The sequence below is a fragment of the Echeneis naucrates genome, chromosome 1, assembly GCF_900963305.1.
Source record: "Echeneis naucrates chromosome 1, fEcheNa1.1, whole genome shotgun sequence".
Taxonomy (NCBI): domain Eukaryota; kingdom Metazoa; phylum Chordata; class Actinopteri; order Carangiformes; family Echeneidae; genus Echeneis; species Echeneis naucrates.
The window spans coordinates 1,739,723-1,765,686 of record NC_042511.1 but is presented as its reverse complement, the minus strand read 5'-3'; the positions used below and the strand labels follow the sequence as shown (position 1 = coordinate 1,765,686).

The 25,964-nt window shown below is 43.7% G+C and overlaps 2 protein-coding genes across 2 annotated transcripts; one reads left to right on the top strand and one right to left on the bottom strand.

Moving 5' to 3' along the window:
* Positions 1–35: 35 nt before the first annotated feature.
* On the top strand, positions 36–17,704 carry LOC115042502 (complement C3-like). The gene is made up of 43 exons (XM_029500805.1): positions 36–147; positions 229–246; positions 725–763; positions 3,196–3,385; positions 3,507–3,672; positions 3,794–3,864; positions 4,300–4,391; positions 4,523–4,605; positions 4,703–4,790; positions 4,908–5,010; positions 5,382–5,496; positions 6,052–6,167; positions 6,235–6,378; positions 6,690–6,905; positions 6,992–7,192; positions 7,358–7,513; positions 7,695–7,824; positions 7,977–8,045; positions 8,149–8,400; positions 8,858–9,122; positions 10,279–10,364; positions 10,489–10,628; positions 10,966–11,175; positions 11,297–11,357; positions 11,936–12,019; positions 12,101–12,304; positions 12,472–12,547; positions 12,640–12,802; positions 13,223–13,336; positions 13,441–13,597; positions 13,710–13,873; positions 14,182–14,337; positions 14,423–14,482; positions 14,560–14,650; positions 14,828–14,879; positions 14,957–15,044; positions 15,131–15,220; positions 15,517–15,622; positions 15,724–15,813; positions 15,934–16,017; positions 16,445–16,525; positions 16,722–16,869; positions 17,182–17,704. Exons 1-43 carry the CDS (start codon positions 62–64, stop codon positions 17,318–17,320), a joined length of 5,244 nt encoding a protein of 1,747 aa, XP_029356665.1. The 5' UTR covers positions 36–61; the 3' UTR covers positions 17,321–17,704.
* Positions 16,931–25,964, bottom strand: LOC115041379 (sialoadhesin-like). Its single transcript, XM_029498789.1, has 11 exons — positions 23,924–25,964; positions 23,456–23,812; positions 23,142–23,360; positions 22,591–22,923; positions 22,017–22,244; positions 19,468–19,725; positions 19,124–19,384; positions 18,749–18,815; positions 18,377–18,440; positions 18,007–18,167; positions 16,931–17,879 (listed from the first exon to the last, which is right to left on the bottom strand). The coding sequence occupies exons 1-11, from the start codon at positions 23,991–23,993 to the stop codon at positions 17,762–17,764; spliced, it is 2,136 nt and encodes a 711-aa protein (XP_029354649.1). The 5' UTR covers positions 23,994–25,964; the 3' UTR covers positions 16,931–17,761.

Below are 25,964 nucleotides of genomic sequence, written 5' to 3'. Positions count from 1 at the left end.
GATATAGTCACTGAAAATCTCTCTGGTGGTCACAGTCCACTCAGATTCCCAGTCAGTCAGGATGGGTCTGTGGACGCTGCACACCTTTTTACTCGTCCTTCCTCTCTGCAGAGCTGACATATTAGAGTTTCCAGCATTTTATGGCAGGTAAAAAAAACAAAACTTCATCACTTCACTCTGATTATTTATCAGCCCTTCTGTTTACTGATGAAGCTGCTTTCTTTACAGGGACTTATGGAGAGACAAGTAAGTGTGTGTGTGTGTGCGCGCGTGCAGAGCAATAATATAATATGCAATAAGTCTGACAATTCAAATTGTTCCTGAATCTGCCTCCAGATTTATAACACTAGACGAGTTCTTGGATGTTGAAATGTAAGTAAACAAACCTGATATGAGTAAATATAGTAAATATTGTATACAAATGATCTGTGTGGTCATATTAAATAAGAAAAATCATTCAAAATAATGTTTAATTCTGAAATAGAATCAAAGCATCCACTACATTGAATCTAATGGCTCATTTCAACTTTTATCGTGTCAACAGATTAAATCCATTTATTATTACAAGCTTTTTAAAATCTAACCAAACTAACAGTTTTGTTTTTGTGGGTTAATTAATCACATTCATATCCAACCACTAAATAGTTATCATACTTTAATGGCACAAGCTGTTTATTTAATCTTTGCTTTCATTTGTATCACTTTCTGTTTTGTTGACTTGCAGGATAGAAGAGATCCAGAACACAGTTAGCGACGCGCCGAGGTACAGTTCCCCTTTTTATTATTTAGTGCCACGGGCTATAAGCACGAGGCACTACTTAATCTTCTCCATACTTATTATTATTCTTCTTAATATTATTATTATTCCGTCACATTTTCGGCAGCTAATGCGGGTCGTACCGCTGGACGAAGCCCAACAATATATATATCAAAACGTGCGGCTCGATCGGGAATAGCGTGCTGAGTTCTGGGTAGTCGATATTCCGATTTTTCCCAAAGTTATTCCCAAAAAACCAGCCGAAATTTTCCATAGAGAATGCATGGGAGACGACGAAAAATCGCCTCAAAAATTCACCTATTTTCTCATCCGCATAGCTCAGTCATACGTGCACCTAAAAATATCATTCAAACTTTAAAACGGAGGAAATCTTGTGCTCTTTCCACAAAATCAAACCTTTTTCTCCTAAACAGTATACTTTTCAAACTACGAGCTCTCAAAGGAGCAGTCCGAATCACTTTTTCCTCAAAGTTAGAGTGTAACCGCTCGTTAAGTAGAGTGAGAGCACTGTGAAAAAGTAACCGACATTTTCATGCTTAACTCGAGCTCACGGCCAAACCGTGAAAGGGAGACAAAAGATTTTTTGTCAAAACGTAGACACAGGTCTTGGGATTCAGAAAATCAAATTTTTACAACTCTACTCCTCACCAAATTTAAACTGGAGGGCTCAGAGCGTCAGCAACACCTGGTTTTGGCCCAATTGACTGCAATGCAAATCAAGGTTTCACGAAAAAAAATTTCACTCTGTCTTTGTACTGTCCCTACACGCTCATTTTAAGGAGTTTTCCTTTCAAATAAGACTGTCAGAATCCCCAGACTCTTCTGTCTTTCACGGTGTTTTCGTTTTTCGGACCGGAGCTACGGTTTGCTCGCAATTCGAAGTAGTTCGGGACGTGGTCAAAATCCACTTTTCGGAGCGTTTTCGGGAGAGTCTGAGCTCTGACCCGAACGAATTCTCAAATCACCGTGACGACCGCATCTCTCTCAGCTCAGGTCTGTGGATCAAACCCACTTCACTTTGGAGCCTCACTGCTTCGTCACACTTTGTCACAGAAACGCCGTTCAAAGTTTAAAAAGGTCACAAGACTTTGACCTCTATTTGTGACGAAAGGCTTTATGATAGCTCCTACGCTTCCTACGCAATCACAGATCAATTGTTATGCTGGTCTCATCTCACTCTGTCTGTGGCCTATGGCCATCACTTTGAATGATGTCTTCTCAAAGACACACAGAGATATAGAGATGTACACACAGAGAGATATACAGACGCACTCACACATGTACACAGACACACACAGAGACAGATATACAGACGCACTCACACATTTACACAGACATACACAGAGACAGATATACAGACGCACTCACACATTTACACAGACATACAAAGAGACAGATATACAGATCAGGTCTGTGGATCAAACCCACCCCACTTTGGAGCCTCACTGCTTCGTCATGCTTTGTCACAGAAACTCCGTTCAAAGTTTAAAAAGGTCACGAGACTTTGACCTCTGTTTGTGACAAAAGGCTTTATGATAGCTCCTACGCTTATTCCGCAATCACAGATCAATTGTCATGCTGGTCTCATCTCACTCTGTCTGTGGCCTATGGCCATCACTTTGAATGATTTCTTCTCAAAGACACACAGAGATATAGAGATGTAGACACAGATAGATATCCAGACGCACTCACACATGTACACAGATGCAAACAGAGACCGATATACAGACGCACACACACATATACACAGACATACACAGAGACAGATATACAGTCGCACTCACACATATACACAGACATAAATAGAGACTGATATACAGATGCACTCACACATATTCACAGACACACACAGAGATAGATATACAGATGCACTCACACATTTACACAGACATACACTGAGACAGATATAGACACGCACTCAAACATATACACAGACATACAAAGAGACAGATATAAAGACAGGCTCATTGAATCGAGCTCAATCGGTTCTCCGAACGGAAATTTCAGCAGGAAGGCTTTCGACAGCATGACGGTACGCGGGTTGCTCGTCCAGGCGAGGGGCGACGGGCGACGGGCAACGAACGACGGGCGACGGACGACGGGCACTTCAAAATTTCCCTGGAATTTTCTAGTTATTATTATTAATGTTAACAGCTTTGCTTTGTCTTTGTTGTTTGTTGTTACTCATCAGTTCTTAGTAACTTTTGTTTCCCTTCAACGCACATTTTATTTTAAAAGTTTTCAGGGTCAGAAATGATGAAAAGTCTGAAACTTTTAACTAATAGATGTTGATTTTTTATTTATTTATTTTTTTTCACTATTGTATTTTAGTTTTAGTATTTCTTAGAAAGTAAATATTGTTTGGTTGGTCTGCACATCTTCAGACTATGTCACGTATAATAATGTATCTCATGCAGGTTCACTGTGTTGGCTCCAGACCTGATGAGGACCAACACCGAGGTGAACCTTTACCTGCAGGCCGACGACATGTCCAGTCCGGTCCTGGTCCAAATCACCATCCAGGACTACAGGAAGTCCATCACGCTCCTCCAGGACTCCGTCACTCTCAATTCAGGCAACAGCTTCTACACCCTCAAGCCCATAAAGGTGACTCGCCGGAGGACTCTGGATCAAATCTAGGAGCTCTGACTGACATGTCCAGGATGATCAGGGTTTATTGTGACAGACAGCTGACTGTCTTTGTGTTTCTCTGCTCCTTTTTTTCCAGCTTTCCTCAAGTCATTTTGATCACGAAGAGAAAAAGGACAATTATGTGTATCTGAAAGTGAACTTTCAGGGCTTCCACATCGAGGAGAGGATGATAATGGTGTCCCTTCAGACCGGATACATCTTCATCCAGACGGACAAACCCGTCTATAACCCCGGAAACATCGGTGAGGAGTGGGGACTTCATTAACAACAGCAAGCAGCTGGACAGTCAATTATTTTAAAATAAACCTCAAGTGTTTCGACCTCACAGAAACTTCCACTTAAATTTGTCGTCTCTCTCTCCAGTTCACTTCAGAACCTTCGTGTCCTCGCCGTACTTCAAGGCCATTGACGAATCCATCACTATAGAAGTCCAGGTGAACAAAATAAATGATTAGTCAAATAATCTTATCCATTTAAAAATGCCTCTGAGGTGAAGAAACATCCAAATCTTAAAAGTTTGTCCTTTGGCGTCGTCAGTCTAAATTTTAAAAGGAAACATTCATCAATTAGCATTGTACTGAAGGTTTAAAACTATAAATAAACTCATTAAGGAAATGTTACGAAGCTAATAAAGTTAGTGATAAAAAGCAGGTTCAGGGCTCTTCACTATTCATACTTATACTTTTATAAACTGTGTGTGCTTTTGTGTCACTGTTTTAGACTTTTGGTCAAAAAGAACAAAACTGCTCAGCCAAAATTAATAAAACATCCTACTGACCTTAACGCAAAAAAAAGGAAAGGTTTTTGGTTTTTCTGGAATATCAGTGGCATAAAAAAATCTTTATTTCTGGGTTTGGTGTGTGTTGCAGAATTCGGAGGGCTTGGTGGTTAAACAGCTGCTACGGTACAGAGCTGTGGACGCCATCTATTCCGATATATTTACTCTGTCTGAATTCGCCAAGTAAGATCTTTATTTTATTTTACTTTTTAAATTCAGCTGCACAGCTTCTATCTTGATCTTTAGGTGCAGTTCAATGTTACAGGACTGAAAAAAAGTCTGTGTTTGATTCACTCTCTGGAACTCTCTGCCAGTGAAGGAACGTGGAAGGTGACGGCGAAGTTTGACAACTGGCAGCAGAACACCTTCAGCACTCAGTTCCAGGTGAAGAAGTTCGGTAAGTGAAGTGAATCCTCTCATTGTATCAGGCATTTTGTCAGGCTCAGCCCTGAACGGCTCTCTGTGTGATTACTTTCTCGTCCTTTTTGCCTCAGTGCTTCCCGCCTTCAATGTTACGTTGATTCCGAGGAAAACCTCCATCAGCCTGGAAGACAGCCAGCTGGAGGTCGAGGTGGAGGCCAGGTCAGACCTTCACAGCAGTGACCATCATCATGTCTAACCGCCTGCTTTCAGAAACCCCCCAAAAAGGTCCCTGATGTTGGAGCTTTAAACCCGTTAACGAATTGAACTGTGCTGCAGGTACCTGTATGGGAAGCCGGTAAAGGGGACGGCCTACGTGCTGTTTGGAGTGCAGATAAACAACGAGAGGGCGAGGCTCCCGACAATGAAGCGGGTGACAGACGTAAGTCTCCCCCCCCCGCCACATTAACACAGAATGTCAGCTGCTGTGTTGTTTTCGCTTCGGCGTTGAGCTTCATTCTCTCCATTTTTGGAGTCAAGCGAATATTGCTGTGGTTGCATTTCCCATCATCCCCTGGTTTAAGTTTCTGTAGCGGACATTCTTTGGTTAGCCCTAAAATTCTAGTTTCCCAGATATCCTGCTGCTACTTCTGTTGCTGGAGGATGAGCCTTCAGCATGCTGTCGCTGCTCACCACCTGTCTTCCAAACACAAGATGGCCGAAGCTCTCTATGGCTCCTTTAGCTCATTTAGCAACGGCCTTTATGTCTGTCTGATGTTTTGTAAAATGCTGTTGAATCTTGTTTCCCTGCAGCTGAGCGGAGGAGTCGCCACGCTGAGCATCGAGGAGTTGAAGAGTGCCTTCCCTGACACGTCCGTGTTGGTGGGCAACTCTGTGTACGTCAAGGCCTCAGTGGTGACCGAGTCAGGTGAGCCATGAAAAAATTCCCCGTCAATAAAGTCCATCAGGAGGATGAACGGCCTCTTTTCTTACAGTGACACAAACAGAGCAGCCAAACAGAAACGTTAGAGTGATACAGCGGTGATGTCTGCTGTGTTTGTTCAGTCTGTCTCGTCTTGTTTGCACCAACTAAAAAGACCAAACTTTCTAAAATGTTGTAATGAGGCCAGAGTTTGTGTCCTGTATTTACTTTCCTCCTCTGTGTCACAACTTGGGGAAATGAAGGACATGTTGCTTCTGATGGGGAAAAGTTCAAGTGTTATTTATTAAATATAGATTTTTCTGTTTGGATTGTTTGTTTTGTTCGAGGGTAACTTTTCTTTCATTCTGATTTGAGGAAACTCTCCTGGCTTGCAGACGATGACTCAAATAATGACACGCTGCCTTAAAATCACAAAACACAAACAGAATTTTTAAAAATTAGAACTGTGATGAGCTTATATTCATAAGTATGTAAAGCTGAAATATGAGATGAAACCTCTGAGTTATTAGTTGGTTGTTTCCTTTTCTTTGGCCTTTACAGGCGGCGATCTGGTTGAAGCTGAAAAAAGGGGGATTAAAATCGTGGCGTCACCTTATGTGATCTCCTTCAAAGACACGCCGAAGTACTTCAAGCCAGGCCTGCCGTTCGACCTGAGGGTAAGTCTGCGTTTTTGGTGGGATCCTCGTGATGTTGGATCAGTGACTGAAAGACTGCTGTGTCCAGGTCCAGGTGACACACCACGACGGGTCGCCGGCCCAGGAGGTCCCGGTCAAGGTGAACCTGCTGGACTCTCTGCTGGTCGTCAGCCATGGCTCCACCACTGCCATCATCAACATGCCCGACAACGGAAACCAACAGACCATCATCGTGAGTCTGACGGCACTTTTCCTTCTTTCTACTGTCGGCCTCACTTTTCTCCCCTTCACCTTTCTGTAGAAAGTTTCTCTTCAGAAACTCCCCAGATTAGAAAAAAAAAAGGAAAGAAAATACACCAAAGAAGCTTGTTGAGTTATATTCAAGCCCAAAAGGGCATCGATATTCAAGACTGCTCTGCTGCAACAAATAGACAGTGTTTTATATTGTGTTAATGTTTTAGGTGTGTTGATCTTCTGAGGGCCTGGTCGGTGTTCGAAAAAGGCTTCGGGTCATGAGAACTTGTTTGTTGATTTGTTTCACAGGCAGAGACCACTCAGGCCGGTCTGAGGCCGGATCAGCAGGCCAGACATCAGATGACCATCCAGGCCTACAAGCCCTTTAACCAGCACAAACAGAACTACCTGTACATCTCCTTAGGGAGCGACCGAGTGACCTTAGGAGGCGGACTGTCCCTGAAGTTGACCATCAAAGCTGCAGACCTGACGTACAGAAGTTTTATCACCAAAATCACCTACCTGGTGAGACAAGCCAACCTGATCACACCTCCGACACACACCTGAGCAGAACCGTAACTTCCTCCCCTGAACTCTCTGGACTCTCTCAGGTGGTCAGTAAGGGCCAGATCATCCTCGCCAAACGCGTGGACGTGGCCGACCACGTGGTCACCAGCGTTCCCCTGACGGTCACCGGGGAGATGATGCCGTCCTTCCGTTTTGTGGCGTTTTACAGCATCCCATGGGCGGGAATGGAGGAGGTGGTGTCCGACTCCATCTGGGTGGATGTGGAGGACTCCTGTGTGGGAGGGGTGAGTTTGTGCAGTCCCTGACTTCATATCGAGTCGTCACGCACAGTCGGACTGAAATCGTTTCTTCCAAATCTGCAGTAAACAAAAAACATCATGGCTTCTCACTGTTTCTTTCTTAGTTGTGCATTCGTGTCCTCAATCTTTTTTCATTTCTCTGTCTCGTAGCTGAAAGTTGGGCCGGGGACCGACTCAGTCCAGCACTACAGGCCTGGCGAAGGCTTTAATTTTCAGGTCAGAGGTGACCCAGGGTCAAAGGTCAGCCTGGTGGCTGTGGACAACTCCATCTACCTGCTTAACAAGGACAGACTCACGCAGAATAAGGTGCGTTTGGGTGTGTGGATCAGTTTTAGGGTGAGCACTGTATAAACCTTAGATAGTTAATGCTGACTCAGCTTTTGTAACGAGCTAAAGTGTCAACATCTCTTCTATTATTATATTCAAAAAAGACGGCATGCATATTTAACCTCCCTGGTGTGTCATGTACTCATAAATGAAATCTCAGCTTTGGGACGTGGTGGAGCAGGGAGACTTCGGCTGCACCCATGGAGCAGGGAGCGAGGCTGGCTCGGTGTTCACAGATGCCGGACTCCTCTACGTCTCCAGTGCTGGCTTCAAAACAAACCTCAGACAAAGTAAATCTGATACAGTCTAACAACCATATTTCATTTATTAAATATTATAATAAAGTCGTTGAACTGGCCCGCTCAGATTGAAGGAATAAGTAAAAACGAAGCTGTTGTAATTATCTGTGTTCCAAATATTATGTACGCCAACACCTCATCAGCCCTGCAGTGTCCAGGCAGCATCAGAAGTCGGCGCTCTGCTGAACTGCTGCAGCGTAAAGCTAAGCTAGGTGAGTCCGGTCGTTTGAGTAAGAAGAAGAAGTTGTGAGGTTTGGAAAGCAGCAATCGCTTAGATCCTGCTGTAATTCCTTTCATTGGTCCTTCTGTCCTCAGAGAGCCACTACAGGCAGGAGCTGCAGCGTCGCTGCTGCAGAGACGGCCTGAGGGAGATCCCCATGTCGTACTCCTGCACACGCCGCTCGCTCTACATCACCGAGGGCTGGGAATGCATGAGGGCCTTCCGCCACTGCTGCTCCGTCTACAGGGACGAGGTGTTTGACACCGCCAGGCCCACCACCCCACCACCCACCACCACACCTGAGCCCTTTGTACATGTATTTGCACGATTGCACCCTCATGTAAACTGTAAGTACTGAATGACAACCTGATCACGTAAAAAAGAGAGAAGCTTCGAAGATTTTGAAGATAGAAATAAAATAAGAAAAGTGAATATTATTGATGTTCCAGGTTTTACTTTGATATTTTCAAATATTTCATGATATTTTTTCTTTTCTCTCTCTTCTCTTTTTGGATACAAACAACCTGCCTTGGTGAGTAACACTAAATGTAATCACTGTAAATATTCATCACCACTGAGGGAACCTTTAACAGAGTTACAATCTATTTTTGTTTAAATAGGTCTCTCTTTTAATTTCTTTAGTTTTAGATTAGTTCTTAGTTTCAGTGTTTCTCTCTTTTGTTTTTTTGTTTTTTTTCATTGTCTGGGAGAAGTTTCAGAAGGTCTGAAGAATGAATCATTGTGTCTGGTATCAAAGCCCCACCAATCTGATATGAATCTATTCCAACAGACCACATTCCGTAGTAAATCGCCGATTTCATTCGCCGGGTATTGTGGCTCAAGGGGGCATCGGAAGAATAGAAATGAACCTAAGGACGGAAGCAATGTCCATGCCGGGCTTGCCGGGCCCTGTTGCCGTGCCGGGCCTTGCTGGCATGCCAGGAAGGCCCGGCTTGGGCTCTCCCCAGTGGGAGTACATAGACGAGGAAGACGTGTACTTGCGGTCCAAGTTCTACGAGTCATGGCTGTGGAACGAATTTAAACTGCCCAACAAGCAGGAGGAAGACGGGTGAGTCAAAGATCTGAATCTGCTCTGTAGATGGGATCTGGATCAGAACAAAGGAAGCTGGTCTGCCTCTAAAAGTCAGGTTCTATTGAAGTCTATGGGAAAATGGCGCTACGTCTTACTTCATTTATTAGCTCAGTAAACATTTTCCTCAAGACTTGTTTAAAAATACACTCAATCACTTTTAAACTGTTAGGGCAATTAGACCATAAAGCCTTGCGATTGGGGGCGTGGCTAGAAAATGATTGACATAATATTGAACAGGATCAGGATGGCGTGCAGAGCAGGTCAGATCCAACCTTCAGTCTGCCTCAGCTCCTCCAAATGGTTAAACAAACCAAGATGGCCGACAGCCAAATGAGTAACCGGGGGCCTTAGAATGGCAGATTGGACTGATACTGTGGAAGAAGTGGGCAATGGGAAATTTAAATGGGCTGCAAGCTTGACAAAGTAATTCATAAAAATAAGATTGTGTCAAAAACACTGACTGTTAAATTGCCTCTGCTGAAGGTTTGTGACACAGCTCGTTTGAGTCCTTGGTCCAACTCCACAGGGGGCAAGTAAACAGTAAAGAGGTTTCCCCTTATGGATCCAGAGGTTCAACAGGCTACCATGCTGTTGTTTTTTTTAATCAGCTGAATTGATTTTTAAATCATGAATCAGTTAATCAGTAACCCCAAAATCCACAGTCAGCATCAACTAATCAGGAGAAATTCGCCAAAAGCTCCAACTTCATTTTCAGAAACATCAAAGTCCACGAGAATTAAAAACAAAAACTGACCAAACAAATGAGTCCGTCAGTATTTTTGAAAAAGGGAACAAGGTGGCTGGCGGAGGAGGATTAAAGCGCTCAGCAGTTTCAACACGTCTGTTGCATCAGGTTGAGTTTACTCCCTGACAAGCAGCTCAGGATCAATTGAGTAAACACAAAAATTATTTGTTAGTCCCTTCTGCACAGTGTGTGTGTGAGCTCGCGCTCAAAGTGTTTATCCAAAGTTAATGTTTTACAGATTTGTGCGTTCAAACTGCAGTTTAATCCCAGACTGTGGCCCAATTAAATCCAGAATGGATCAATGCATCAGAGCCAGAAGTGTTCTTCAGCCGCGCTGCTCTGTGTCAGTATCTGCTGATGACACAGATGTTTACATTTCATCCACAGGTTTGCATTAAAGAATGTGGTTAACACGTTACCTGACAGCATCACAGAGTGGGGAATCTTGGCCATTAGTGCATCACCTAAAACAGGTAGGAGGAAGAGGCTTGAAATGGGTCAAAATTCAGGTTTAAAAATGCTTAAATCTCTCTAAATGTGTCAACCAACAAGCTGGTTGACTCTCAGATAAATACCCCCCCCCCCCCACATCTGTAGGTTTCTGTGTGGCTGAGCCGTACAACATCAGATCATTTCAGTCCTTCTTCGTGGACCTGAAGCTGCCACATTCAGTGGCAAGGAACGAGCAGGTGGAGATTAAAGCTGTGATCCAGAACTACGGAGCCTCCAACTTGCGTGTGAGTCATCGATGAGTGAGCGCACACATTTTAACCCAAAACTACAGATTTAAAGCTGTGCTGGTGTCCAGAGGGGAGGACAGACGGAGTCAGTAAGTTCTTGAGCACCACAGATGAATGGACCAAACGACCTGATACTCAATACGAGGAAAGAAAAAGGAAATCACAAATAAAGAAAAGTTTGAGTACTGCTGCAAATCCAACATTAACAAGAAGCCGTCTTGTTTTGAAAGAAGCTAACATGCTTCCTAGCTGGCTCGGACTCTTTCTGATACCAAGTGTGATGTCAGTGTGTTGTGCTGAAGTTGTTAACCTGTCGTGGCTGGTTGTGGCTCAGGTGAGGGTGGTGCTGATGAAGACACAAGACATATGCAGCGTTGCCTTCAAGGGCAGACACACACAGGAAGTGGTGGTGCCGGCCAGCTCCTCCATCGCCGTGCCGTACACCATCGTCCCGTTGGTGGTGGGGAAACTTCCCCTGGAGGTGATGGTGCTCGCAGGAGACATATTTGGCAGCGACCGCGTTCAGAAGACGCTACGGGTGGTGGTGAGTGACAGCCAGTCGTTTTATTTCTGTGATTTCAAACCTGAAAAAAATCCCCCAAAATATTCAAAGTTCTGCTTATTCATAATAAAAATAACAACAACTGGTTTGTGAACTCAAACAGCTGGAAGGAGTGCAGAAGACTAAAGTTTTCAGTGAGGTGTTGAATCCGTCCGCTGCAGGAGGTAAGATTTTCACATCTCAGTTCAGATTTTATGTTTCAAATCTTTTTTACTTTTCATGTAAATGAAGCGCGTCTCTGTCCAGCATCAGAGAAAAAGGAAAATTCATGTAATTCATTTTCAGCCTCGGTCAAAGCCACAGACCAAAATCTGATTCTAGTGAGGAAGACTCAACAGAGCGCCAACTTAAGTCAAATTGTACTGAAGTCTATTGGAAAATGTCACCATCTCTCTTGATCTATTAGCTCAGTAAACACTTTCCTACTTCCTTTTTAAGTTTTTTTTCTGGCTTCATTTGATAAAACAACTTGAAGAGTGACAGGAAATTGGAGGGAGAGAGGTGAGAATGAAATGGGCCTCTACCCACCGCATCACGTTTTCATAGTTTACTGTCTCTAGTTCCAAGTCTTAAGACCTAAATCAAACGACCCTTGCCATTTTCTTAAGCTCACAGATCCTGCAGGCTGGAAGCTCTCTGGGAACAGCTCATTAGTAATCATCACTGTTTGTGAAATGAGTGGTGTTGTCGTTGATTTTAGCTCAGTGAATTTACTTTGTGGCTCCATATCTGTCCATCACAGGGACACAGATAGTTCGTATTGGCAAGATCGAAGTGGACTCCATCGTGCCGAGGTCCGTACCAGAGACCATCATCAACGTCAGAGGTCAGTTGCCAGTGGAGCTGTGATGAGTCGTAAAGAAAAAGAAAAAACACTGATTCTTGATTCCATCTCTCCAATCTCCAGGCAACGTTTTGGCGGACAGCATCGATAACTCCATCAGCGACGACTCTCTGGCATCTCTGATCCAGATGCCCGGCGGCTGTGTGGAGCAGAACGTGGCCAGAATGACTCTGCCGCTCATCGCCGCCCTCTACCTGGAGCGAACCTACGACTGGGCCAAGGTGGGGGTGCAGCGCAGGGACGAGGCAATTGGATACATCAAGAGAGGTGAGAGACGAGGATCGACATCTGCACCAAAACAAAAGGAAATGGGGGGTGAATGGATGAACCTCGAGTTAGTGGATGGAAAAGCAGATGAATACACAGCTGTCGAGACAAACAATGAATATTTGTTAAAAAGTCTGTCGCCTTCACGTCGGTGTTTTTCTTTTGAGGCTATGAGAACCAGCTGCAATACCAAAGGAAGGACGGATCCTACCCGCCCTACAAGGGGGAAGGAGGGAGCACATGGTACTGCCAAAAACACAACACGTTTTTGTGGTGCCAGATTTTCTCTCTCAGAGAAGAGTAACTTAAGACGTATGTATTTCACTAAATGTCAGGGTCACAGCGTATGTGGTGAAGGTGTACTCCATGGCTGACTCCTTCATCAGCATCACCAACAAGCACGTGTGTGACCCCCTGAACTACCTGGTGAAGAACAAACACCGCGCTGGCCAGGGAAACTTCATAGAGGAAAACCCTGTTTACAGCACGACCATCACTGTGAGTGACACACAACTGAAGTCCCTCTGAGCATGAAAATATAACGAGCACAGCGCCGCCCCAATACAAATGTGTTCACGGTGTTTCTGAACAGTCCGTCCAAATGAGGCAGAAACTGTCCTCAGCAGTTTCTGAAACACTCAGACCAGCCCATCGAAAATCACTTCAGTCCCCTCCCTTTCCTGTCCAGATCGCAGTTTGAACTTCAGCAGGTCGTCTTCACTGCGTCTTTATCTGCTGCCATGTGATTAGTTTATCAGAGCAGTTGGAGTTTACCGCATATCTCTACAAACTACGTCACAGCGGAGCAGAGTTGTGTTTGGGGAGGAAACAGTGATGTACAGAAACAGGAATACAACAGTCATCGGGATGTTGTGGATGAATTAAATAAAGCTCCCTCTTTCCCGTGTGTATCTCCAGGGAGGCCTAAAGGGTGATGACCCTGAAACGACCTTGACAGCCTTCGTGCTCATTGCGCTCGCTGAGGCGAAGCAGGCCAATATCCGCTGTGGGAGTTCAGGGGCGGATGTTGAGGTGAGTTCCATGTTTGTGTACTTTGTTTAACCTCATAACGGCGCCCATCGGTTTTTATAGTCTGGAGTTAAATCCAAATGTTTTAAAACGCTTTTCTGTAACAGGCTGTTATCCGAAGGACGGCAGAGTACCTGAAGAGGTCGCTGCTGGTGCCGGGCAGGAGGCCGTACACGGTGGCCATCGCTTCGTACGCTCTGGCTCTGCTGGGCGAGACTCGACCGTACGACCCAACTCAGGCGTTACTGAGAGCAGCAGCTCCAGGTATCAACGAAAACTGCTTCTGTTTGTGTTTAGAGTTACTGATGCTTTCTTTCTTCGCTTTAGTTTATTAAAAACAGTGAACTGATGGCGAGCTCTGTCTCCGTCCCCCCAGGTGGCTCCCACTGGCCTGACCGTCTCAACACCTTGTTCAGCTTAGAGGCGACGGGCTACGCTCTGCTGGCGCTGGTGAAGTTGGGGCACATGGAACAAGCTGCGGCACCGTTCAAGTGGCTGAACAAACAGAGAGGTAGAGGAGGTGGCTTCGGCTCCACCCAGGTACCAACACTTCCTTCCTTTTCTTGGTCCATCAGGGTCGGGGAGGGGGGCAATGTACTTAAACCCGTGAATTGCAGGCACAGGGGGAATATGTAAACAGCCTCCAGGCCTAGATAATCAGCCTTGGAGCCTTAAAGGCGCCGCCTCCCTCACCCAAAGACCCTTCACTTTCATCAGACTGTACCAGAAAGTAAATACTGAGACGAATTCTGCTAAAAACAGAACGAACGCACCAAAATGTATAAATTGATAAATGAGGAAAATGGGGTGATATGTTTGATTTGTTTCCCTTCTGGTTCCTCTCCCAGTCCACCATGGTGGTGCTCCAGGCGCTGTCGGAGTATATGCTAAACAAACCCCCTTCCAGGGACATCAACCTGGATGTGCGCATCAGGATAAAGGGACGTAGGGAGGAAAGCATCCGTTTCAGCCACGACTCGGCTTATGTCTCCCGCAGCACCCGGGTGAGTTACCGAAGGGGACGTTCAGAGTCAGGAAGCTGCGCACTCATGCAGACGTGTGTCACCAACTGCTGCTGTTTTTGTGTAGTTGCCTGCCAAAGCAGATCTGGAGGTTGAGGCTGAGGGGAGCGGACAGGGAATACTGGAGGTACGAGAACATTCTCATAACCGTGCGGCCCAAAGGTTTAAAAGTTGAGCAGTTTTTAATAACGTCTGTATCTCCAGGTCGTGACCTATTACAACCAAATGCATGAAGTGGACGAGAAACAACGATGCAAGCACTTCGATCTCCACGTCACCATCGAAGAGGCCACAGGTAACAAATGGGAATGTCATTAGCCAGTCCTGTTTTTAGGGCTTTTCCTCTTGTTCCATTAAAGGAAGTCATTCTAAAGTTCCCTCCATGTGTTGGTTAACAAACAGAGCAGGAAAAAAAAAATGAAGATATGTTTATAAAACAGTTCATTCTTTGTTTTGGTCCTTCAACAAACAGACAAGCCGACACCAGATGTGGAGAAATTTTATCAGATGACCATCAAAGTGAGGTGGGTTGCCGTTTTTGATGGAGGTTTCTGTGCTGGTTCAGTACTTTTGCTCAGCACTCTTCTTCTCTCCTCCACAGAGCTTTAGGAGCCAACGATGTCAGGATGGTGGTCCTGGACGTCAGCCTGCCTTCTGGATTCAGCCCGGAGAACTCGGACCTGGAGAAGGTAACACACCTCAGTGTTTGTGTGACCTGCTCCTGGTCGGAAAAAGGTGGCTGACTTCTTGTTTTCATGTGTGTTTCGGTATCCAGTTGTCAAACTCGGTGGACCACTACATCAATAACTTCCAGGTGGTTGATAACCTGAGTGACAGAGGCTCTCTGATCATCCACCTGTTCAAGGTAACTCCTTTTCTCTTTTTTTTTCCCACTTTTGTCTCCATTTACGATAAAAGATTTTTCCACAGTAGTCTCATGTTGGATTGGGATTGCCGTTGCACCCGAGTTGACCTCGTTCCAGTACGAACTAGTCAGCTTCGTCTTGCTGCTGCGTTGGAGACAGAAGTGCATTTCTGTACTGTAGCTTTCCAAGATGCCCATGGCAGCCATCTTGGATTGTTAAGGTTCTCCCAACTTGTCATTTCTGACCTCCCCATTCCAAAGAATTGGACCGTCAGTCTCTCTTCTCATCTGTTCAGGTGTCCCACAGAGAGCCAGAGATCTTGATGTTCAGGCTTCAGCAGCGCTTCAAAGTCGGCCTCCTGCAGCTGTCGCCGGTGACCGTCTACGAGTATTACACGCCAGGTGGGGACCGGAGGCCGCGGCTCACCACACCTGCCTCTGCACTGTGTCGCTGTGTCGCAGCTTTAAATATTGTGTTCTCTCTGGTTCTCTGGCTCCATCAGACCATCGCTGCACTCGAACCTACAACCCCAACGTGAACTACGAGGACCTCAGTCGTATCTGCAGAAACGACGTCTGCCGCTGCACGCAAGGTAGGTGTGTGTGTGCGTGCGTGTCTGTGCGTGCGTGCGTGCGTGCGTGCGTGCGTGCGTGCGTGCGTGCGTGCGTGCGTGCAAACTTTTCAGTTTACGTTATGCTTCCTCTGACTCTAGGCGACTGCTGCATCCCCAAAACTGACAGTGAAAACTTCATCAATAAAGACAGAGAGACGTTTGCCTGCAAGAGCTTACACCACGGTACCCCCCCCCCCCCACACACACACACACACACACACGCACGCACGCACACGCACACACAAATTCAGTCAAATGGAGCCTCAAGCCTTCAATCGGTGCTTTCCAGTTATATGTTTACATAATATTCCAGTAAAAACTCCACCTACAACTTTGCATTCTTCATTATATCACCTCTGGTTCACTGATCACATGCAGAGCAGAAAAATAAGGTTGGTAAAGGTTAAGGTAGAGACAATTATGAACTGAAATGTGCTTCTGTACGAAGCAGGATCAAACTTATTCATTACTACACATCAAAAATCTATCTGTATCAGGTTCCCCTTTTTAAAATTCATGTTCTAATTTTATATTCAAGCTCTTACATTTGGAAAAAAAAAAAGTCAAAGCTGAAGACCGTGTGTTTAAATTCATAGCTGTTTCGTTTCAGTTTTCAAAGTGAAGGTGCTGAATGTCGAGCAGAATTACTACGACAAGTACACGATGGAGATCACGCGTGTCATAAAAGAGGGTGAGTTAACATCTTGCACTTATAAGATCTTTTTAATCCCTCAGCCGTCTCGGTGACAGCCATGCAAAGATGGCGTGTTTTGAATATCTGTGGCTCACTTTCACTTCCTCATTCTGTGACAGAACAGATCCAAGTTGTCTGATTTATTCATGCAGCATAATTCTTAAGTCTTAATGTCTTTTTCTCCATCATCCAGGTGAGGAGGCGGGAGTTGGAGTTGGCCAGAAGAGGTTGTTTATGTCTCACGGAAACTGCAGAGAGTGGATCAACCTGACTTTGGGCACCGAGTACCTCATCATCGGCCCCGAAATTGACAAGTGGATCGTTGATGAGGAAACAAACAGGTAAATGTGGCCACTTTATTAGAATCATTTGTGACTTCTAGCAAAGCAGTTTAGCCAGATATTTTACATTTTACATTTGCATTAAACTATCCGTGAGACTAATTTAACTATATTTTACTGCGGTTAGAATTCCCAGAGGTGAAGCCTTCAAACCACAGTAATAAATAGTCAGACTGACAATAAGGGAAGTGTGGCAGGATGATAAAAAGGACACAGTACGAATAAAAAAGTATAGACATTGATAATCTATTTGTCTTTTCTAATGTAATATATATATATATATAACCACACCTCTGTCTCTGTGTTGGTCAGCTTCAGCTACATGTTGGGGAAGGACACCTGGGTGGAGCGCTGGCCTTCACCTTCAGAGTGCTCCAGCAACCTGCAAGTTAAATGCAGGACGCTTGAAGCTGCTGCAAATGAACTGACTATCAAGAGCTGCAGGACATAGGTGTCCATGTCAAAGATCAACTGTATACCCAAAGAGCTTATGTTAACTTTAATCACACTCTGTTATAAGAGCATTTTTAAACAAAGGAGAAAGAGAACTGAAAGTACAGCCGCTTAAAGGGAGCTTCTGCAAGACAAAAGAAGAAGTAGAGGAAGCAGCTAACTGATTTTTAAGACCGCAATAAAGATTTAAAAATATAAATATTTTCACTAACACGAAAAGTGCTGGTGAAAATATGCTGCAACATATACAATGTAGAGTATATACATATAAATATACACAAGGCTGGTTCTAAATGTTAAAACATACTTAAATTATGTTAAGATGCTCCACAATGGGCCTGTACAATTGAATTCAATAGGTGTCTGAAAAATCTAATAAATATTTTACAGATTCAAAATAATTTATGTTGTTTGACGTTGTATTCATGCAGTTTTGGATTTACCAGCTCTTCAAATTCTGATAAATGTCAGACTGGGAGGTTTCCTTTGTGTTCAGTGGGTTGATTGTGCTTTGAACAGGTTGAGCAACATCCTCTGCAGGCTCTTCACTTCTGTCTCTGGAAAGAGAGAGACAGGAAAAAAAAGAGAAGGATATTATAGATATTGAAAGATAGAGAGGGTAAAAGTTATTACACACAAGAGTGATGAAAATCTGATTTCAGTCCCGTGAGAAGAGCTGCTCACCCGAGGGAAGCACCGCCACGGTTCATTTTCACTGACGCATACACAACATCCTCCTCCCCCCGTCCTCCTCTGCCTGTAGCTGCACTGACGTCGGACCAGCGGCTATCGAGCTGGTCCTTGGAGAAGGTGATGGAGGCGTAGTGAAGCCCGTCCTGCTGGTCCTACTCGAGTAGACAGACAGTGATTGGTCTCGTTTACAGTTGGATGCATTAAAAGGTTACACATGAGAGGAAGACACTGAAGGAAGGAGTGTGTGACAGAGAGGACATGTTTGTCACTGACCCCCCCCCCAAAAAAATAGAAAAATGAATACAAATAAATTATAATAAATTAATAAATGTGAGTACACATTTTACTTTCTGTTCCTCACCTGCTGCCTGTCATCCGGTCTCTCTCTGGACTCCTGTGTTTGTTTGGATGCCCTCTTCTTCCAGCTTTGCACAGTTAAGAGAAGAACACATAATTCTGAGAAACTGCTGAAATGATTCAAAAGTGAAACCAAAAATGTAGAAGGTCTTATGTGTTTGGCCACACGAGACATCTGGAAATGTGTATCGGAAACATCCATCACAGACAGAGCTGCTGCCGTACATGGATTTCACTGACACCTTCAATGTTTCTCAAGTTTGTGGCTTCATTTCAACAACAGTCGCCGATTACTTTGGTGCCTGCATTTACTCAAAACAGGATCCAGGTTGTAAAACATTATAATGATGTAACGATTAAAAGGAAGAGTGCTTACCCCATCCATGTAAACACAGAGAGGAGAATGACAGTCACTGGAACAACCACAGCTGTCGTCCAGGATGCTACATGGTGTGATAAAATGACACTTCATATAGGAGAGTCAAACCATCAGAACTAATAGTAATAAAATGTATTTTATGATGTAATACGATTTGTACTTGAGATAATTAGCTTGGCCTATTATTAAGCTAATTAGCTTAGCCTGAACTGCACTTGCATCAACCAATCACAAACACAAAAAAGGTCCTGTCACATTACATTAACACTACCAGCTGCTGACAGGTTGTTATTATTACTACACATTACTACCAATTTAATTGAGAGGTCACATCCCCCGCATGAACTCAGAAAGTGTGAAAAGGAAACTCACCTGTTCTAACATTCAGATATAAGGTGGAGCGCCGACGTCCTCTTGTGTTCTGGACCTCACAGTAATAATTCCCACTGTGTTCAGGTCTGAGGTCAGTGATGGTGAAGATCTGTCCTGAAGCTTTTGGTGAGTCTTCACCCTCCTTGTACCAGGTGATATTAGCTGCTGGGTTAGCATCACTGCTACAGCTCAGATTCACTGAACTGCCCTCCACCATCTCAGCAGAGGGACTCACTGACACAGAGATGTTCTTTGGAGGATCTGGAGACAACTTAACACCAGTTCATTGATAAAAAATAAACATTTGTCTGAAAAAGACCAACACACCAAAAGCTTTGACTCACATTCCACATGAATGGAGATGTTTCCAGACGTCCTCCTCCCCAGCTCATTCTCAGCTGTGCAGTGATACTGTCCAGAGTCAGAGGAACGGATAGAGCTGAAGACAAGCTGTGCTTCTCTGTTCCACAGTGGCAGGTTGTCCTTGTACCAGGAGATGTTAGCTGCTGAGTTAGTGTCATTGCTACAGGTCAGAGTCACCAAACTGCCCTCCATGATTTCACCTGGAGGATTCACTGACACAGACGGCACCTTCAGAACATCTGGAGGAGAAAACATCAGTGTGTTAAAAAGATCAAATCAGATTTACATATAAAGCAAGTCTAGACCAAACTTATAAATTTATTTAAACAGATCCCCCGATGAGCAAGCACTTTGCAACAGTGGCGAGGAAAAACTTCCTTTAAGAGGCAGAAACCTCGAGCAGAACCAGGCTCAGGGGGGGCGGCCATCTGCCTCGACCGGTTGGGTTGAGAGTGGGAGAGAGAGAGAGAGAGAAAAGACAGAGACTTTGGCAGAACATGGTTAGTAAATGCAGTATAAATGCTTAGAACTGGGTGAAACTGAGTTTTTTAAGAAGGATGGTTCTTATCAGTGCATGCAAGGGGGGAGGAAAGGAGAGCGAGCGAGACGGAGGGAGAGAGAAAGAGAGAGAGGGGGAGAGAGGGTGACAGGGAGAGACAGAGAGAAGCTCAGTCCTTCCCCCAGCAGCCTCGGCCTACAGCAGCATAGCTAAAGAGTAGAGGACTTTAACTTTTTAACTATAAGCTCTGTCATACAGGAAAGTTTTAAGCCTGGTCTTGAAAGTTACTAAAGAGTCCGCCCCCCGGACCGATGCTGGGAGTTGGTTCCATAGAAGAGGAGCCTGATAACTGAACGATCTGCCTCCAGATTTACTCTTGGAGACTCTGGGAACCACAAGTAAACCTCCATCTAGAGAGCAGAGTGGCCTGCTAGGACAGTAAGGAACTATGAGCTCTCTGAGATATGATGGAGTTTGGCCATTAAGAGCTTTATACGTTAAAAGAAGGATTTTGAATTCTACTCTATATTTTACTGGCAGCCAATGAAGAGCAGCTAACACAGGAGAGATGTGATCTCTTTTCCTAGTTCCTGTTAATATTCGTGCAGCAGCGTTCTGAATTAACTGAAGGCCTTTTAGAGATTTGTTTGGACATCCAGATAGTAATGAGTTACAGTAGTCCAGCCTAGAAGTTACAAATGCATGGACTAGTTTTTCTGCATCATCCTGAGAAAGGATGTTTCTGATTTTCCTAATGTTTCTCAGGTGGAAGAAAGCTGCCCGACTAACTTGTTGTATGTGAGGGACAAAGGACATGTCCTGGTCAAAAATTACTCCAAGGTTTCTTACAGTGGAGCTGGAAGCCAAAGTGATGCCGTCCAGACTGATGAGATGATTAGATAGTATTTTTCTGAGGTGCTTAGGACCGAGTACAATAACTTCTGTTTTGTCAGAGTTGAGAAGTAAAAAATTTCCAGTCATCCAGACTTTTATGTCTTCAAGACATGCCTGCAGTCTGACTATCTGAGTGACTTTATTTGGCTTCATTGATAGGTACAGCTGAGTATCGTCTGCGTAGCAGTGGAAGTTGATGCTGTGTTTCCTGATAATGTTGCCTAGAGGAAGCAGATAAAGCGTAAAGAGGATTGGTCCAAGTACCGAACCCTGCGGGACTCCATGACTGACTACAGTACATGAGGAGGAGCTGTTGTGCAGCACTGAGATTTAGAAGGAGAAGTATGGAGGCTGATCCATTGTCTGAGGCCATTAGAATGTCATTGGAGACTTTAACCAGTGCTGTTTCTGTGCTATGATGGGCTCTAAATCCTGACTGAAACTCTTCAAACAAACTGTTCCCATCCAGATGCTCGTGTAGTTGTTTTGCTACAGCTTTCTCAATGATTTTAGAAATAAATGGAAGGTTCGATATGGGTCTATAGTTTGCCAAAGCATCTGGATCAAGATTAGGCTTTTTAAGCTGGGGTTTGATGACCGCAGTCTTAAGTGCCTGAGGTACATAACCCAGAAATAAAGTCAGATTAATCAAATCTAGAATGAACAGCTCAATTAAATAAAAGATCTCTTTAAAGAGGCTAGTTGGTACTGGGTCTAATAGACAGGTTGACGGTCTGGATGATGAAACTATAGAAGCTAGCTCTGAGAGATTCAGAGGTGAGAATGATTCCAGATGTAAAAGAGGCGTTGCAGCTGATTCAGGAGTTGCTGTATTCAGTAGGAGATTTTTATTTAACGCAGGCAAGAGCTGATAAATTCTTTCTCTGATCGTGAGAATTTTATCTGTAAAAAAGTCCATAAAATCTTCACTGCTTAGAGCTAAGGGGATCACTGGTTCAACTGAGCTATGGCTCTCTGTCAGCCTGACTACAGTGCTGAAGAGAAACCTGGGGTTGTTCTTGTTTTCTTCTATGAGTGCTGAGTAATATGAACTTCTAGCACTGCGGAGAGCTTTTGGATGGAGAAGCACAGGAGGCTGATTCTTTCCCTTTTAGATCCACAGTGGAAGAAACTCACAGACTGGGGGAGAGCCGCAATCCTCGTGTCCTTCTAAAGCACAAAAGATCTTCTCTCCTGGATCGAACCGGCCTTCATAAGAACTTTCCTTGTTAGTGACTTTCCCTCCATTCCTGAACCAGACGTAGGAAAGACGACCAGCTGGACTGCAGCTGCTGTGACACTTCAGCTCTGCCTCAGTGTAAGACTGTTGGACTGTTATTATTCTGATCACCTGCAGCTGCACAGCTGGATACAGGAGAGAGTCCTCAATCTTATTATACAATCTTTATAATAATAATCATAGAATGACTAAAATATCAACAACAATCATAATGTTCCCTCTTAGTGTTTCTAAATGACACATATTCTGTAAAATGCTTCACTTCCAAACCATTTATAGCTCTCAGGTTATTTACCTGGAGAGATAAATGAAGAGAAACACAGAGTGTGGAAACAACAAGAGTTATCTGTGGTATTAGCTTCATAATTATTAACTATGAGTGTTGTGACTGTTAGAATATGACCAACTCCATTAAATGTTCCCTGTTAGAGTGATAAAAACCTTTTCCTCTGTGTTTGTGTTGATCTGTACCTGTGACAGTCAGAGTTGTACCAGGGTAACTACTCCCCCATTCAAAGTTTCTTGTTCTGAATATGAAGCGATACTGGGCTGAATCTGTCTCTGTCAGGTCTCTGATCCTCAGAGTGGAGCGTCTGTCTGTATGAAGAACCTCAACACGTCCTGAGTACTGGGTGTCCTCACTGAGGTCCTCAGGGTGTGAACCACGATCAGGACGGAACCAGAATTTTGATTGAACATTAGAATAATAACTGTCGTAATAACATGAAATGTCCACTGATGAGCCTTTGAGGACGCAGATTCTTCTCTTTGTGTAACTCACTATGTAGCATCGATCAGAGAAACCTGAAAGATAAAACACAACTGTTACAACATCTTAAACAGAGTTTCTGTGTTGTTAACTTACTGACAACAGTTGATAGAGTTGAATACCAAAGACTGTTTCTCCAGAGAGAGCAAACTGAGTCCTTCATGTGATAAACACATGCAGTCATGTCACAGTGCAGCAGGTTGAATGAGCCACCAGATGGAGTTCTGTGAGTGTTAGACTGAAGTAAACTCACACACTGAGGGAGAAGGGAAGTCCTCATATCCTTTAAGAGCACAGGAGAAGCTGTCTGAAGGAGAAAAGGAGCCTGAAAAATAAACTGTGTTGTCCCCAGTTTTCTGTCCATTCTTGTTCCAGATGTAAGAAGGATGTTCTGGTAGACGACAGCTACTGTGACACTCCGGAGTTCCCCAAAAACTACCATCGTTCTTCAACTTTACCTGTAGATCTGGTTCTATAAAGAAGGAAACATAATTAACTAAAAGTTCAAATGGTGAGCTGAGATTATTTCAGTCCTGTTTCATTGATCTTGAATATTTATATATTTACCTCTGACAGACAAAGTGACTCCAGGTGATCCAGTGTATTTCCCTCCTGGTTGGTTTGTGGTGAACCTGAACTTGTACTCAGCTGAGTCGCTCTCTCTCAGGTCTGTGATTCTCAGAGTGCAGTCGTTCTGACCACAGTCATACTGAACACGACCTGAATAATCAGAGTCTGTTTTCAGATCCACAGGGTCTTTAATCTTCCCTTTAGTGAACCAGACTGTTTGCTCAACTTTAGTCTGTTGGCCATTTATCCTGGATGGGTATCTGTAGTTGCAGTTTATCTCCACTGTGGATCCTTTGAAAGCACAGATCTGAGTAGCAGAGTAAGTCAGTGTCCAGGTATTCTTACTGTGTATCGCTGTAACACAGAGCACAGGAGGAATTAAATAATCAGTATGTGAACCTGCAAGAAAAAAAAAGGTACATTCATAGTCTCCTCCCAGACAGTGTTGGTGTAGATGTATATTACCTGGCATAGAGAGAAGCACAAAAAAAAATCCACACACTGCTGCCGTCAGCCTCATAGCCCTTCTTTCCATCTCACTGTGTGACTTCAGAGATGATAAAACAAACCACAAAGCAGTAAGATGTCCGTTATCTCCAGCTTCTGCTTTTAGGAGGATAAATGACAGAGAAAAAAACTTACTTCCTTTTTAGTTGCATCAGGAAATTATGGTTTCTCAACAGACAGCAGAAATTATTTTAATATTGTTGAGTTCCCAAAGTGAACTCGCACATTTGTTTGATGAAAGATATTCTGAGACGTCCAAATCAATTTCATATATTTTATTTGAATACTAACAGTAAAATATACTATAAAAAAGAGATAGTTTACAGAGCTCTGGACCAGACTATGTTTCGCTGACCAGCAGACAACAGCATCAGTTCATGAAGTCTGATGCTCTCTCTTTCCCTGGTCCAGCTTATGTTATGGTTACACAAAGGGAATGAGGTATTTGGGTGTAGTGCTCTTCGTGTTATCTGGCTCCATTCCTGCGATCAGCCCCTAACAGTTGCTGATGGTCCCTGTTTTCTGTGGAAGAGAAAGAGAACAGACACAAACCACAAAGTCCACAACCCCAGTGTATCTCTTTAATTCAATAATAAAAAGGCAAGGATTATAATATAATGTGTATAAATATTTCATATAAAACCATGTAAGAGGTATAATATCAGATATTAAAACAATATGTGATTCATTAGTTTAAAAAAATATGATTATCAACCGTACAAAAGTATGTAAATTACATAGGGTCAAAGATCCCAACAATCATACAGCTAAAACAACATTACTGCTATAAATTAAAATTTCAAACTTCAGATTCATTTGAAAATCTGTTAAAGATGCATTGATTAAAGGAGGAAGTGGTACCTTTGCTGTGTCTGTCGGGGGTGGGGGGGTTGATGAGGCTATGAAGGAGGACTATCATTTGGCTTTGAGGAAGGAAGGCTCATGAAGCAGGATTCAATCCAGGTTGTGATCGGTCAAGGAGAGTAACTGCTGACTGGAGATACCGTTGGTCATTTGAAAGAAAGCCGACTTCAGAGTGCTGGAAAGGAGCAAACCTCGGAGCGGTGGATCGGTTCCTTAACCTTGCAAGAGTGGTGGTGGAGATCATGGGAGTTTGACCAGTCAGTCTACATGTGCTTTGTAGAATGACAGTGTGGTTACAAGTGACTGAAGTGGGTGGAAGAGGGATGTCTGGAACGCCTTGCTTCGTCTGCTGGCACTGCAACCCAACCTCAGATAAACAGAAAAAAATAATAATAATAATAAAAATAAAAATGAATGGATGGATCTTTTCATTTCATTTTTTACATTCATTCTCCATTGAACACAAACTTTATATATATATATGCTGATCATGCTGGAGTAGAAGTTTCCGAAGTCCGGCAGTTTAAAGTCACTGCTTTCCAAACTGTTTCACCACTGAGTCCTTAAATGGAGCCGCCCTCTGACATGTGAAGCGTAAGCATTTCATACAAAAGACACATTTTGAGATTTTGGTGGACAAAAACACAAAAGTAAGAGGAAACTACTTCACATGATTTTCTTTCAGTAAAACATAGTACAATTGTTACATCTGCTGGCAACAACATGACACTACAATTAGACCATATACGAACAATTTTTCTATCTGAATTTGATGACAAAAATAAATTACAAGCATACAAACTCTTGGACATGTGAAATGAACAAGAGCGATATAATGTGTCATAAAAATTCTTATGTAAGTGGATTAAGGCTTTTAAATCTCTTATTGCATTATAGAGAATACAAGATGCCAATATATTTCAGATGGATGAAAGGTGGGGAATACCCAAAGTCAGAAGCTTTTACATAAATAGTATTTTATCCAGTGGCTGTCAAGACAAGTCCATAAAATCCAAAAGTGTCAATCTGCACTGATTTTAGACTCCTGGGATCATCAAAGTCAGTTTCATCATCTTCATTTCATCCTTTGGAGAGAATGAATGACTCCATAAAGTTTTATTCGGCAGAAAAACTG